Here is a 13,264-nt window from a genome sequence, read left to right on the forward strand (position 1 = left end):
GGTAAGAGCAACTTTAAAAGGCTAAATAGCCTATAAAGACAAGAATTTTTGCATTTCTCTTTCATACAATACATGGACTTGTGTTCTCTTTCTAAAGATATTGTTTTTCTTTTCCTCTCCATCAATAAGAACAGTTTTATATTAATAATGAGGTACAAATTATTTAAAGTTATATCTGAATGCAAACTCACAGGAAGATCATGTTATCTTTTCAAATGTTTTCTCGACTTATAATTTGTTTTCCTATATTATTGCATCATATCCATGAGAAGTGTCAAGATTGGAAGGGATGATGAATATTTACATGTATAGTATACAAATATTGCTGATATGGAATCTTTAAGCGAATATGCATAACAATAGAGTTTGACATTTTATACATTTGATAATATAAATTTTATTTTTTTGTATAATATGAATGTTATCGTTTCGTGTGTTTTCTCTTCCAGGTTTGTAATTTATCTTATATATATATATATATATATATATATATATATATATATATATATTATTGCATATCTATAAAAAATATCAAGATTGGGAGAGAGGATGAATATTTACATGTGTAGTATATAGATATTGCTGATATTGAATCTTGAAGCCAATATACAAGATAATGAAGTTTGATTTATACATTTTATAATAAAAATTTTATTTTTAAGAGATCAAGTAGCCGCACGATCGTGCAGGTTTATGCCTTGCTGGTTTAGATTGCACACCATAAATACAGATATTTTTTCTGCTTTGATTCTTGAGCTATGAATTAAGAGCCAAATATTAGTTGTTTAGACACAATAACTACCAGAAGTACAGTAGGTATGGTCATAGAAAAATGTAGGAATTTGTATCATATATAGGGAAGAGGGAAACAGATCATACTTCAAGGAAATTAGATAAGAGTGAGACAGTTGATGTAGACGTTGGGAATCCAATTTGATGGTATGACCTATGCAGTCCCTGTAGACAGCAAAAAGTTCATTAAAAACAGAAGCCTCAGTAACCCACAAGCATTGATGAAAGAACCAAATTTGGACACAACAATTTCAGATAGTTTCTGTAGTAAAATTAATTGACTATATGGCATTGGCTATAGGTAGCTGTAACAAATCAGAAGAATTTTAAGTAAATAAGGCTTGTATGCAGAAGGACAACAGTGACTGCATGTTTGAAAACATCCTTATCCATGGAAATGAAGGGTGAATTCTGAATATGAAGTTACAACCACAAAAAAATGTTCTATTTTACATTTTCCAAATAGCTTTACACATAAATCCCTCAGTTCACAAAATTAAACTATAGCTCGGATAATAACCCAAGAGAAGCCAATCCATAAGAAATAAAGATCACCATTGATTATTTACAATGAGTAGCAAATGATTAACCAGTTTATTCTCATGCACACATAAAAAAGCATTATTAAGCCATGATATGATTCTTTTTTCAGCAAGTCCTTTACTAAAAAAATTTAAATAACTGGCATTCATTTCATTGCATGATTTTCTAGTTTTTCTTTTAAAAAAATGCTGAACAGCCTAAAGCTAAAACACAAAATTAAAAGACTGATAGTTATACTAGAAAACTGATCCACTTTTGGATGATGTGAAGTAAAAGGCTCTACTTCAAGGAATTTAACATACACGCAGAGTTCTGGTTTCAGGAGAAATGCAGAGAGATGCACCAACTCTATGGAATGTCCTTCTGTTAGGAAGCAGTGGGATTCTATTGTTCCATTCAAGCAGAGTGAATATTGGAATTGGAAGGTTGAGTGTATTAATTACATAGAAAGAAATCAAACTAACAAGTAGAAATGTCAAAAATATACATCAGAAGTTCAGTTCAAATTCAAACATCTTTAAAATTATAAATGTTTCTGTCATTCTTTACTCTTTAGTATCAGAAAAATTCATCACATTCTGAAATGGCAATAAAAAAAATATTCCTTAAACAAAAGCTATCATGTATGAAAGGCTTCATGTAACAGCCGTAACTTTCCGTAACTTTTAATAAGTAATTAAGAAATTAATAAATTAATAAATAAGTAAAAAAAAATTATTAGGTCATAAATTCCCATAAGCCAAATGTTAACCTATAGCAGTTTTTTAAAAAACATATTTTGTTCCTTTCTTCTTTTTTTACGCACAAGAACCCTAACAGAGCAATTAGAGGAGGAGCTTTAGAGAGCATCAGAGACGCCACAATTGCTAACAGAGAACATTTAAGCGACTACATCAAGGTAAGGGATGAGTTACTCACGCCTGGGGATTAGAATGAACATGTGTAGGGATCCCTAGAGGATCAATTTTTGGGTTATTTTGGGGTGTTTATGAAGTTTAATTATGTTTTCATGTTTAATCGCGGATTGAGTGTGTTTGGTGAACCAATTGGTGTTCTGTTGTGAGTTTGTTGTAGAATTGATGTGTTCTTGTGTTAGGTGTGTACATTAGGAATTAGAATTCTTTATAATTAGCATAAAAATTGTGTGGTGGTGATTTTGTTTATACCAGATATGTTGGCCTTTCAATCTTGTTCTTTTTATTTTTTTTTTATTTTTTTCACACCGCAGTGTATACGTGTACATATATATTAATATTGTTTTTTTTACAAACTTTATATTTTATTTCACGTGGGTGATTTCTCGTCATGAAATTCATATGTGTAGGGATTGATGGATAATTGAATTGGCTAAAATCATTTAAAGAAATTAACTAAAGTTGTATTCACATTGTAATTAGGCATTTTTTTAATGTTGGTAACTTAGTTGAAATATATTTAGAATATAGGTATACATGTTGTTCATATAAAACAATATGAGTATATATTTTATTGTTATATATAATTTGTATTTACTTAATGATATATTTGATATTATTGTGATTATTTTATATTAATATATATTTAATATTTTTTATATATTATATATATATAATATGGTATATATATATATATATATATATATATATATATATATATATATATATATATATTGAATATAATATACTTATATATATATTTTACGTGTACTTTATAGTTATTTGTTTATAAGCCTTGAAGTTAAATATTGTATGTTATTATTATTACAATGCATTGTTATTTAATTGTTGAGTATATTTTGTAATTAGTTAAAGTGTGAAATGTTAAATTCTAGACATGAAATATGGTTGTGAATGAGTGTGAGATTGATATTTGTAGTGATATTACTTGTCATGTGAGTTATGAGTTATACAGTAATCCGACCAGTGTTTTACCCGACCAGTGTTTACCTTGAGAGAACTTTTATGCGCAGTGTTAAAGGAAATTGTAGGATTCCTAGTTAGGATCCTGAAGGGTTAAACTATAACGCAATTTGTTAAATATGTTTGAAATGTAAGAGTGAGGTCGTGGGTATTATATAATTCATAAACAGTGTCTGGGTGCAAAAAAAAAAAATTTTAGGGGTTGGACCTGAATCAGGAAGGTGAGGCCCAAACGGATTCTTCGGAGTCTAAGCCTTAGGGGTAAAGATACTCGGTTTGAGCCATGTGGTTGGGGCATTCTCGCAAAACAGAGTAACCCTGACTGGTCACCTCATGATGTTACTTAGTGAGAGTGACCGAGTATACCCATTGTGTGGTGTGCTTTGTCATGTACTCCTAAGCGCCCCAGTGTTGTTTTTCACTGACATAGTAGCACATTACATATAGGCTTGAGTCTTAGTATAATTGTTGCATAACACTTGTGTTTGAATTTCATTGAGTTAACAATTGTGGTTGATGTTATTTTATGGAGTGTGTAAACTTGAATGGGTGTGAATAATGTGTGCGATTTTGTGCAGTAATGTTATTTATATAAATTCAGCTTTAAGTATTATATGTTTCCCATGCTCTAATGTTTTGTTATATACGAATGTGATAACTCACTCCCAGTGTGTGTTTGTGTTTGGGCTGATTGCCACTTTGTTTCAGGTGAGCATTCATATGATGAGTCACATGCTAGAGATGGAGAGACTTAGTCTGTGATAGGGATGTGATAGGGATATGTTCTGATAAGTGTGACATTGGAGCATAGGATTTTACTTCGCATATTATGATTTTTGCATGTTATGATTTACTGAATGATATAATTGTGTTATATTTTTCTACTTTAGTTTTTTATTATTATTTATTTAGAGTGAACGACATTGTTTTGAGCTGGGATAATCTTATCTTTTATTCAAAAAAAAAATTCTATTATGTTTTCACTAAATGGATGTGAACCTTTATCCTTTTGAATTGATTTAAATTAAATGTGTTTAAAAAGAAAAATTATTAATTAATTTTGCATGTTTTTTTCCTTCTTTTATTATTACGTGTTTATAATCTTTTAAATAAATTTTGTATGATTTATTTAGTTAGTTATAATTATAAGGGTAGAGGGCGTCACACTTCAGAAAAAAATAAGATCACATGTACAATATTTTAAGTAGAGTCATGCTAAATTGTCCAATATGTAACTAGTTGAATATATAATATCCATTACTATGTGTTTTTGCTTCCACAAGGAGCAATACAAACATCTTGCCACTGTACAAATTACGACCTTTTGTTTTCCCCAAATTAAAGTACAAAGCAATATTCTCCCAGTCTCATATCTTACATTGGCATTTTCTTGTAGTTTTTCTCATTGTTGCATACCCACAACAATATAATATTGAGTTTTTCTATATTGGAAATTCACACAAATGTTTTTATCAGTGAGAATTTTAGACCACGTTTCACAAGAAATTTTTACTTTTAAGTTTCACCACCAATGTCTTCTCCTACAGCATTAAAGAGGATTTTTACTATGATACCAAAACCAATACATACTCTCAATTCGAAATTTTGTGGTCCAAAGATAAAATAAATAAAATGTCTTGGACTAACTTTTTTTCACCTATGCATAAAAAATACAAGATGAGGTTTGGTTTTAATTAGATGAACAGATATGGTTGCTGTGTTATTACTCAAAAAATTGAATAGTTGGAGTTAAAATCTAATTTGTAAAAATGGTAGCAAATGACACGGCCGGTATCAAAGTTAATTAACATTGAGGATATATAAAAGCTATTTTAATATGCAGTAGTCACAATTTCCATCTTCTGTTACAACCAATCACAGCACAAAGTCTAATTTCAATTAACAGAAGATCTTTATTCTGAAGTAAATGTGACAGCCATCACCAAATGTTTCAGTTTCTCATTCTGAGCTCATGAGACAGGCAAAGGATGATATGGAAAAGGAACCAAGAATAGATTATCTTTTCTTATAGTTGTGACTCCAAAATCCTCACTCATGTCCAGTTCTCCACTTCTCATTCCACTTGGAAGCTTCCAATCAAAGTGATACAACAACATTGCAAGGGCTAGTTCCGCAGCTCTCAAAGCAAATGTGCTTCCTGCGCATATCCTTCTTCCAGCACCAAAAGGAATGAACTCAAAATTACTCCCTTTGTAGTCAATAGTGCTATCAATGAACCTCTCAGGATAAAACCTCTCTGATTCAGTCCAATAGTTTGGATCTCTTCCAATTGCCCAGGCATTGACTATGACCTTGGTTTTGGCTGGTATGTGATAACCATGTATCTCACATGTTTGACCACATTCTCTTGGCAGCAAAAGAGGAGCTGGAGGGTGCAACCTCAAGGTCTCTTTCACAATTAGTTTCAAATATTGAAGTTCATTGATGCAATTTTCATCAACCCTTGCTTTCATATTGCATACCTCTCTCACCTCAGATTGTGCTTTCTTCATTACTGTTGGATTCTTTACCATTTCAGCCATTGCCCAATCTATGGTTGTTGCTGTTGTCTCACCTCCAGCAGCAAAAATGTCCTGAAAAATAATTAACCGATAAGATTAAGATAGTGCAAGGATGCCCAAAGAGATAGTTAAAACAGAAAGAAAACCTACTTGCTGCAAGGAATATGTGGCAAATATTTCACTACTTCAAAGATCTCACTAGTGGGAAATAAGATATAAAGGGGGCAATTGTTGAACATTTAGGATCTCTGTTTGATTCTCTTCTCACTTTTTTATTTTAAAAACTATTTTTTTAAAAATAATTTTATGTTATTCAGCAATCAATTCCTCATCCAAAATCTATTAAGTTTGGAAGATTGTTTCCAAAACAAGTGTTTAAAACCAACAAACAGAAATAACTAGCAGACAGTGTCTGAAAAGATTATGTTCATAAAATGTATATCCAAGAGGTTATGATATATCCATACCAGAATTATGGCCTTGATGTTGTTTCTAGTTAAGGAAAAATCCTTCTTGCTCCCATCCTCATATTGTATGAGAACATCCACAAGATCTTCTTCTGCTTCACTTTGGTCATCCTTGGCTTTCGAATTTGCCTCTTTATGCTCATTGATGATGTTTTCCATTATCTGATCAGCCTGTTGATGCAACCTCTCAAGCTTAGCCCTCAAGCCAGTGACATGTTGAAGCCAAGTAACAGAAGGAAACAAATCTTCAATGCCAAAACCTGCAGCAAGTTTTGATGTTTTTTTAACCACTGATATAAATTTTTCTTGGTCTTTGCAATTCTTGCCAAAGGCAGCCCTTGAAGCAATTGTGTAAATTGATGTAAGTACTGCTTCAGTGAGGTTGATGGGGGATCCTTTCTTTGAATCAATCCATTTGACAAGATTGAAGAGCTCATCTTCTCTAATTGGCTGGAATGAGTTGACGCGTTTTAGGCTTAAAAGCTCCAATGTGCATATTTTTCTTAGCTGCCTCCAATAATTTCCATAGCCAGCAAAAGCTATACTTGTGGAATTGTAAGACATTATTTCAATAGCTAGAACTTTAGGCCTTGTGGCAAAGTTAATGTCATGGGTTTTCATCACTTCCCTAGCACACTCAGGGGATGAAATGACAATAGTTGAAACCTGTCCAAGTTGAAGATGCATCACGGGTCCATATTTTATGGCCAGGTCTCTTAATTTTCTATGGGGTTGAGAGCATAGCAGATTGTATATATTTCCTATAATAGGTAGCTTTCTAGGACCATGGGGTATTTTACAAGTTGTGTCATCAGTTTTCTTGGGTTTCTTTCTTATTTTTTGTACTATAATGGTTGTGAAGGCAAAGGAAATAAGAACCAAAAAGTAGAAGAATAATAGAGCCATGGAAAAGAACTAAAAAGTAGCAGAGTTGTAATACAAGTCTGATCCTACTGATGTCTATTTATATACACATGGCTCAGTATTTTGCTTGGTGATTACTTGTTAACTTTTCTTTTTGGTTAGAACACTATATATCATCATCTTCAGATTCTCCTATATTTAGAATGTTTTGTTCCGTGTTTGATTTCTTTTCTATGGAATCTTTTGCTACTTTAAATTGAAAAATAGTTCAGTTTAGCTCAATAAAAAGGCTATCTTTATTTCAAAAGAGGACAAATGGTCATTTTCATGACTTAAACATTATCCTTGTACTGGCAGCATCTTATTTTATAGAGTAATCATACACAAACATCTCCTTATTTTAAACATCATTCTAATACTTTTTTTTTTCTGGTGTCAAATAACGTATCGGAAGTTAATGTAAAGTTTTCTGTTTTATAAGTTTAATTTTGATTGACTATCATCATCTTTAATAGTATGCATTAATTGTAAATCTTCTTACTTGTAAAATAACTATTATAAAAGTCAGCATTTTTTAATATAATAAACTATAATAAGATAACTTGTAAAAACTTTTATGGTGTTAATATGTTCCAACTAAGTTATTATTTTATGGGTTTAATTTTGATATTGCTAGTGTAAAACTTCACACAATAGTAATCAATAGAAATCACACTATATATTAAATAACAATTTTAAAAGTATTTTTAATTATAAATTACTTTAGATATGATTTTTTTTAAAATTACTATAAAAGTCTACAATTTTTTAGTTGTATAAAAATCCATAAAAAAACCTTTCCACTATCACAGTGTTTTTCAATTAAATTATTATTTTATTAGTTACACTTCCATGTAAATATTTTTACAGTATTTAGTTCCAAATTATTTTTTTTAGCTACTTATGTTCCTCTATTTTAAAATTAGTCAAAATTGATCTTTCCATCAATTCTCTTCTACTTAAAATCCTCAAATTTTCTATCCTTACTTCTATAATTAACATTTTTTTTTTACTTTGATATTATCACTAACAGAGATTGTAGACGAAGTTTTGCCAATTTTACCACAACAGGTCAGTACAAACAACTTTGCCTAACAGGTCAGTACAACTACAAACAACTTAGCTTTCATTGAAAATCCCAAAATTTGCTTAATGCGTAACAGAGATTGTAGTTGAAGTTTTACCATTTTTACCATAACAGGTCAAATATATACAAACAACTTTGCTTGTCTTGAAAATCTCAATTTGTTTTTTAAAATTAAAAATCTCAATCTATTTATATTTATAATATATAAAAGCTTAACTTTTTACTATTACGCTGCCACCTCAGCTCCAATTGATGATTTGGAGGAAGGGGATCGTTTTTGTCTTGTTTATCACTTCTCTTTTCCTTCTCTCTTCTTCAATATTACTCACAACATAACAAAATTTATACCAAAAAAGTAAATATATTATCCTTACCTTATAATTTATTATAAATTTTGTTTAAATAATAATCTTGTATAATTCATCAATATATATTTCTTTACCCAATAGAATGTAATATAAAATATTATATTTTCACATATCCCTTTTTAATCGGTTATTTTTAGAAATATAGTTATTAAAGTTATTTTACGAACAAACATAACCTCAAAAATATATCTTTTTTTTTCTTACTACTCTTTTCTTTTATTTATATATAGATAATTCAGCCCATAAATACAAATATATTGTTCTGCATTGATTCTTGAGTTACGAATGAAGAGCCAAAATATTGATTGTTTAGACCCAAATACTGTCCAAAGTACAGTAGTTATAGTCAGAAAAATGTAGGAATTTGTAGCAGCGCATATATAAGGGAGGAGAAAACAGATCATAGTATCATACTTCTTCAAGGAAATTAGAAAAGAGCGAGATAGTTGATGTAGACGTTGGGAATCCAATTTGATGCTATGACCTTGGCTATCCATATTGCTTCATGAATAGTATGTACTATGAAGTCCTTATAGACAGCAAAAGGTTCATTAAAAACAGAAGCCTCAGTAACCCAAGCATTTATGAAAGAACCAAGGTTGGACAGACCAATTTCAGATAGTTTCTGCAAATTTGATAGTCTCTCAATCACTTATCACTCCCATCAACTCGGTCACTGCGGAAAAATATGGCATTGGCTATAGGTACCTGTAACAAATCAGAAGAATTTTATGTAAATCATGTTTGGTCTGCAGAAGGACAGCAGTGACTACATGTTTGAAAACATCCTTATCCATAAAAATGAAGCGGTGAATTTCTTCTCATGCACACATAAAAATGCATTATTAATCCATGATATGATTCTTTTTTTAGGAAGTAAAAGAAATTCAAATAACTTGCGTTCATTCCATTGCATGTTTTTCTATTTTTGTAAATAAAAATGCTGAACTACATATCTATGATAGTTATAGTAAGATATCTGATCCACTTTTGGATGATGTGAAGTAAAAGCTCTACTTCAAGGAATTTAACTTACACAGAGTTCTGGTTTCAGGAGAAGGGCAGAGAGATGCACCAACTCTAGGGAATGTCATGCTGTTAGGATGCAGAGGGACTCTCAAAACATTATTGTTCCATTCAAATATAGACATCAAGAGAAGTTCCGTTCAATAAGATTTTTGGGCACAAATATTAAACAAAATCAATAGATATTTAGGTAAAAACCATTCAGTAACACAAGATAAAGGTTTGGTGAAATTAGATGAACACCTGCGGTTGCTATGTCTTTACTCGAAATTCAAATTGAATAGTTGGAGTTGAAGAATAATTTAAGAAAATGGTAGCAAATGACACGGTATCAAAGTTTATTAACATCTTGTTACAATAATGTCAAGTGAGGATAAAGAGCTATTTTACTATGCATTAGTCACACAATTTTCATTCTCTTTCACAGCCAAACATAACCTGATAGCCGAACAAAGTCTTATTTCAATTGACAGTACATCTTTATTCTGAAATACATGTGACAAGCATCACCAAAGGTTTCAGTTTCTCATTGTGAGTTCATGTGACAGGCAAAGGATGATATGGAAAAGGAACCAAAATTAAATCATCTTTTCTTCTTACTGTGACTCCAAACTCCTCACTCATGTCCAGTTCTCCACTTCTCATTCCATTTGGCAGATTCCAATCAAAGTGATACAACAACATTGCAAGGGCTAGATCAATAGTTCTCAAAGCAGATGTGCTTCCTGGGCATATTCTTCTTCCAGCACCAAAAGGAATGAACTCAAAACTATTCCCTTTGTAGTCAATAGTGCTATCAATGAACCTCTCAGGATAAAACCTCTCTGATTCAGTCCAATACTTTGGATCTCTTCCAATTGCCCAGGCATTGACTATGACCTTGGTTTTGGCTGGTATGTGATAACCATGTATCTCACATGTTTGACCACATTCTCTTGGAAGCAAAAGAGGAGCTGGAGGGTGCAACCTCAAGGTCTCTTTCACAATTAGTTTCAAATATTGAAGTTCATTGATGCAATTTTCATCAACCCTTCCGTTCGTACCGAATACCTCTCTCACCTCAGCTTGTGCTTTCTTCATCACTCTTGGATCCTTAATCATTTCAGCCATTGCCCAATCTATTGTTGTAGCTGATGTCTCACCTCCAGCAGCAAAAATGTCCTGAAAAATAATTTAATCAAAATAGAGTAAATTAGAGTGATCCCTCTTGAAGTTTTGTCAAATTCTCCTCGATACCCCTTACTTTTTTACTCCTACACTAACACCCCTTAATTGTTTGAAGACACCCCTATAGGCTCATAGGTTACATTGATACTCTTCCTTACCCAAGAAACACATTACATCGTATACCCTTATAAGGGAAACTGGTGTAATGATAAAAAAAAAAAAGTAGGGAGGTCAAGAGCAATCTCAAGAAATCTTAAATGATTTTAGTGTGATTTACTCTTATGATTAAGATAGTTCAAGCATGGTCAAAGACATGCTGCATGCTGCAAGATTTATATGGAAAATATTTTACAACATCAAATATCTCATAAGTGGAAAGAAAGATATAAATGGAAAACCGGACAACAAACATATTTATCATACTAATTCTACTGTAGTAACTAATTTGAGCAAGATTATATTTATGCAAGAATTTGCAAGAGGTTAATATCCTTACCTGAATTATGGCCTTGATGTTGTTTTTAGTTAAGGAAAAATCCTGCTTGCTTCCATCCTCATATTGTATGAGGACATCAACCAGATCTTGTGCTTCACTATCGTCACCCTTGGCTTTTGACTTTGCCTCTTTATGATCATTGATGATGTTTTCCAATATCTGATCAGCTTTTTGATGCAACCTCTCAAGCTTAGGCCTCAAGCCAGTGAGATGTTGAAGCCAAGTAGAAGATGGAAACAAATCTCCCATGTTAAAACCTGCTGAAACTTTTATTGATTTTGTTAGCACTGATATAAACTTTTCTTGGTCTTTGCATTTCTTGCCAAAGGTAGCCCTCGAAGAAATTGTATAAACAGATGAAAGTACTGCTTGAGTGAGGTTGATGGGGGATCCTTTCTCTGAAGCAATCCATTTGACAAGATTGGAGAGCTCTTCTTCTCTAACTGGCTGGTATGAGTTAACACGTTTTAGGCTTAAAAGCTCCAATATGCAAATTTTTCGTAGCTGCCTCCAGTAATTTCCATAAGGAGAAAAAGCTATACTTGTGGAATTGTATGACATTATTTCAGTAGCTAGGATTTGAGGTCTTGTGGCAAAGTTAATATCATGGGTTGTCATCACTTCCTTAGCACAGTCAGGGGATGAAATGACAATAGTTGAAACCTCTCCAAGTTGAAGATGCATCACGGGTCCATATTTTATGGCCAAGTCTCTTAATTTTCTATGGGGTTGAGAGCATATAAGATTGTATATATTTCCTATAATAGGTAGCTTTCTAGGCCCGTGGGGCATATGCATGTCACAAGTTGTGTCATCAGTTTTCTTGGATTTCTTTCCTAGTTTTTGTACTATAAGGATCGTGAAGAGAAAGGAAATAAGAGCTACAAAGAAGAGGAATAGTAGAGCCATGGATTAGGAACAGAATTGTAGTGTTAGTCTGATCCTACTGGAATATGTTTATATTCACATTGTTCAACATTCTCCTTGACTACTTGTTAACTTTGCTTTTTGTTTGGGACACTATCATCATCTTTAGTTTCTCCTATATTTTGGAATGTTATGCACTGTGTTCGATTTCTTCCGTTTAGTTCAATGAAGACGTTATCTTTATTTCAAAAGAAGAGGACATAAGGTCATTTTTCACGAGTAAGACAAACAGAATGAGTACAACAAGGTGGTTTATGGGGAGTATCTTATTTTATTAGTTTAACTATTATAGATTGCGAGTCTAAATAAAAAAAATTCTTTTATTTCAACTAATTAAAAATTATCTTAGGCTGTGTTCAGATTGGTGGTAAAAGGTAGAGTAGAGAGGGATGAAATGAAGAAAAAGTTGTTTCATTGTTTAATTTGTAAGAAAAAAAAAAAAAGAAATGGAACATATATAATAGAAGAAGATGAATCATGGGTCATTTCATTCCATTGCTTAACTCCAATTTTTCCACCAAATTTGGGGTGTACTTGATAGACCAAAGTTTTTAAATTATAAATTAAAACGATTATTCTTAAATGATTATATATTCAAAATAAAGATAGTATGAAAATTAAAAAGTTATAACTTACTCTTATCCATTTTTTTTCCAAATAATGGAATGAAATCTTTGATTCATTCTATTATAAAATATTCAAATAAGATAATGAAATTTTTCTTCCATTTTATTCAAATTCATCTCATTTTATTCAAATAAGATGTATACACCAAAACTGAAAGATATTCTCTCTATTATAAATTATAGATTTTATCCTTTAAACATACACATATTAAAGTTGAGAGAGAGTTGAGCTTGCAGTATATGACACATTGACAAATTGTGCTGATATGGCAAATTAGTAAAGTGATGTGACAGCATATGATTGTATAGCTCAAAATTTCTATATTATAAATAGATTGACATTTTATGAATACATGGGTATTATCACCCCCACGGGCCAAAGCCTGCTGTTTAAGTTTTGTCATTTTTACCGCATAACAGGTTAAAGAAACAGATGTATGTT

The 13,264-nt window shown here is 31.6% G+C and overlaps 2 protein-coding genes across 2 annotated transcripts; both read right to left on the reverse strand.

Moving 5' to 3' along the window:
• Positions 1-5,025: 5,025 nt before the first annotated feature.
• Positions 5,026-7,170, reverse strand: LOC114423506 (cytochrome P450 71D11-like). Its single transcript, XM_028390294.1, has 2 exons — positions 6,223-7,170; positions 5,026-5,827 (listed from the first exon to the last, which is right to left on the reverse strand). The coding sequence occupies exons 1-2, from the start codon at positions 7,126-7,128 to the stop codon at positions 5,204-5,206; spliced, it is 1,530 nt and encodes a 509-aa protein (XP_028246095.1). The 5' UTR covers positions 7,129-7,170; the 3' UTR covers positions 5,026-5,203.
• Positions 7,171-9,920: 2,750 nt separating this feature from the next.
• LOC114424625 (cytochrome P450 71D9-like) lies at positions 9,921-12,279 on the reverse strand. Its single transcript, XM_028391490.1, has 2 exons — positions 11,270-12,279; positions 9,921-10,767 (listed from the first exon to the last, which is right to left on the reverse strand). The coding sequence occupies exons 1-2, from the start codon at positions 12,176-12,178 to the stop codon at positions 10,144-10,146; spliced, it is 1,533 nt and encodes a 510-aa protein (XP_028247291.1). The 5' UTR covers positions 12,179-12,279; the 3' UTR covers positions 9,921-10,143.
• Positions 12,280-13,264: the final 985 nt, after the last annotated feature.

Source organism: Glycine soja, chromosome 8 (assembly GCF_004193775.1).
Source record: "Glycine soja cultivar W05 chromosome 8, ASM419377v2, whole genome shotgun sequence".
Classification (NCBI taxonomy): domain Eukaryota; kingdom Viridiplantae; phylum Streptophyta; class Magnoliopsida; order Fabales; family Fabaceae; genus Glycine; species Glycine soja.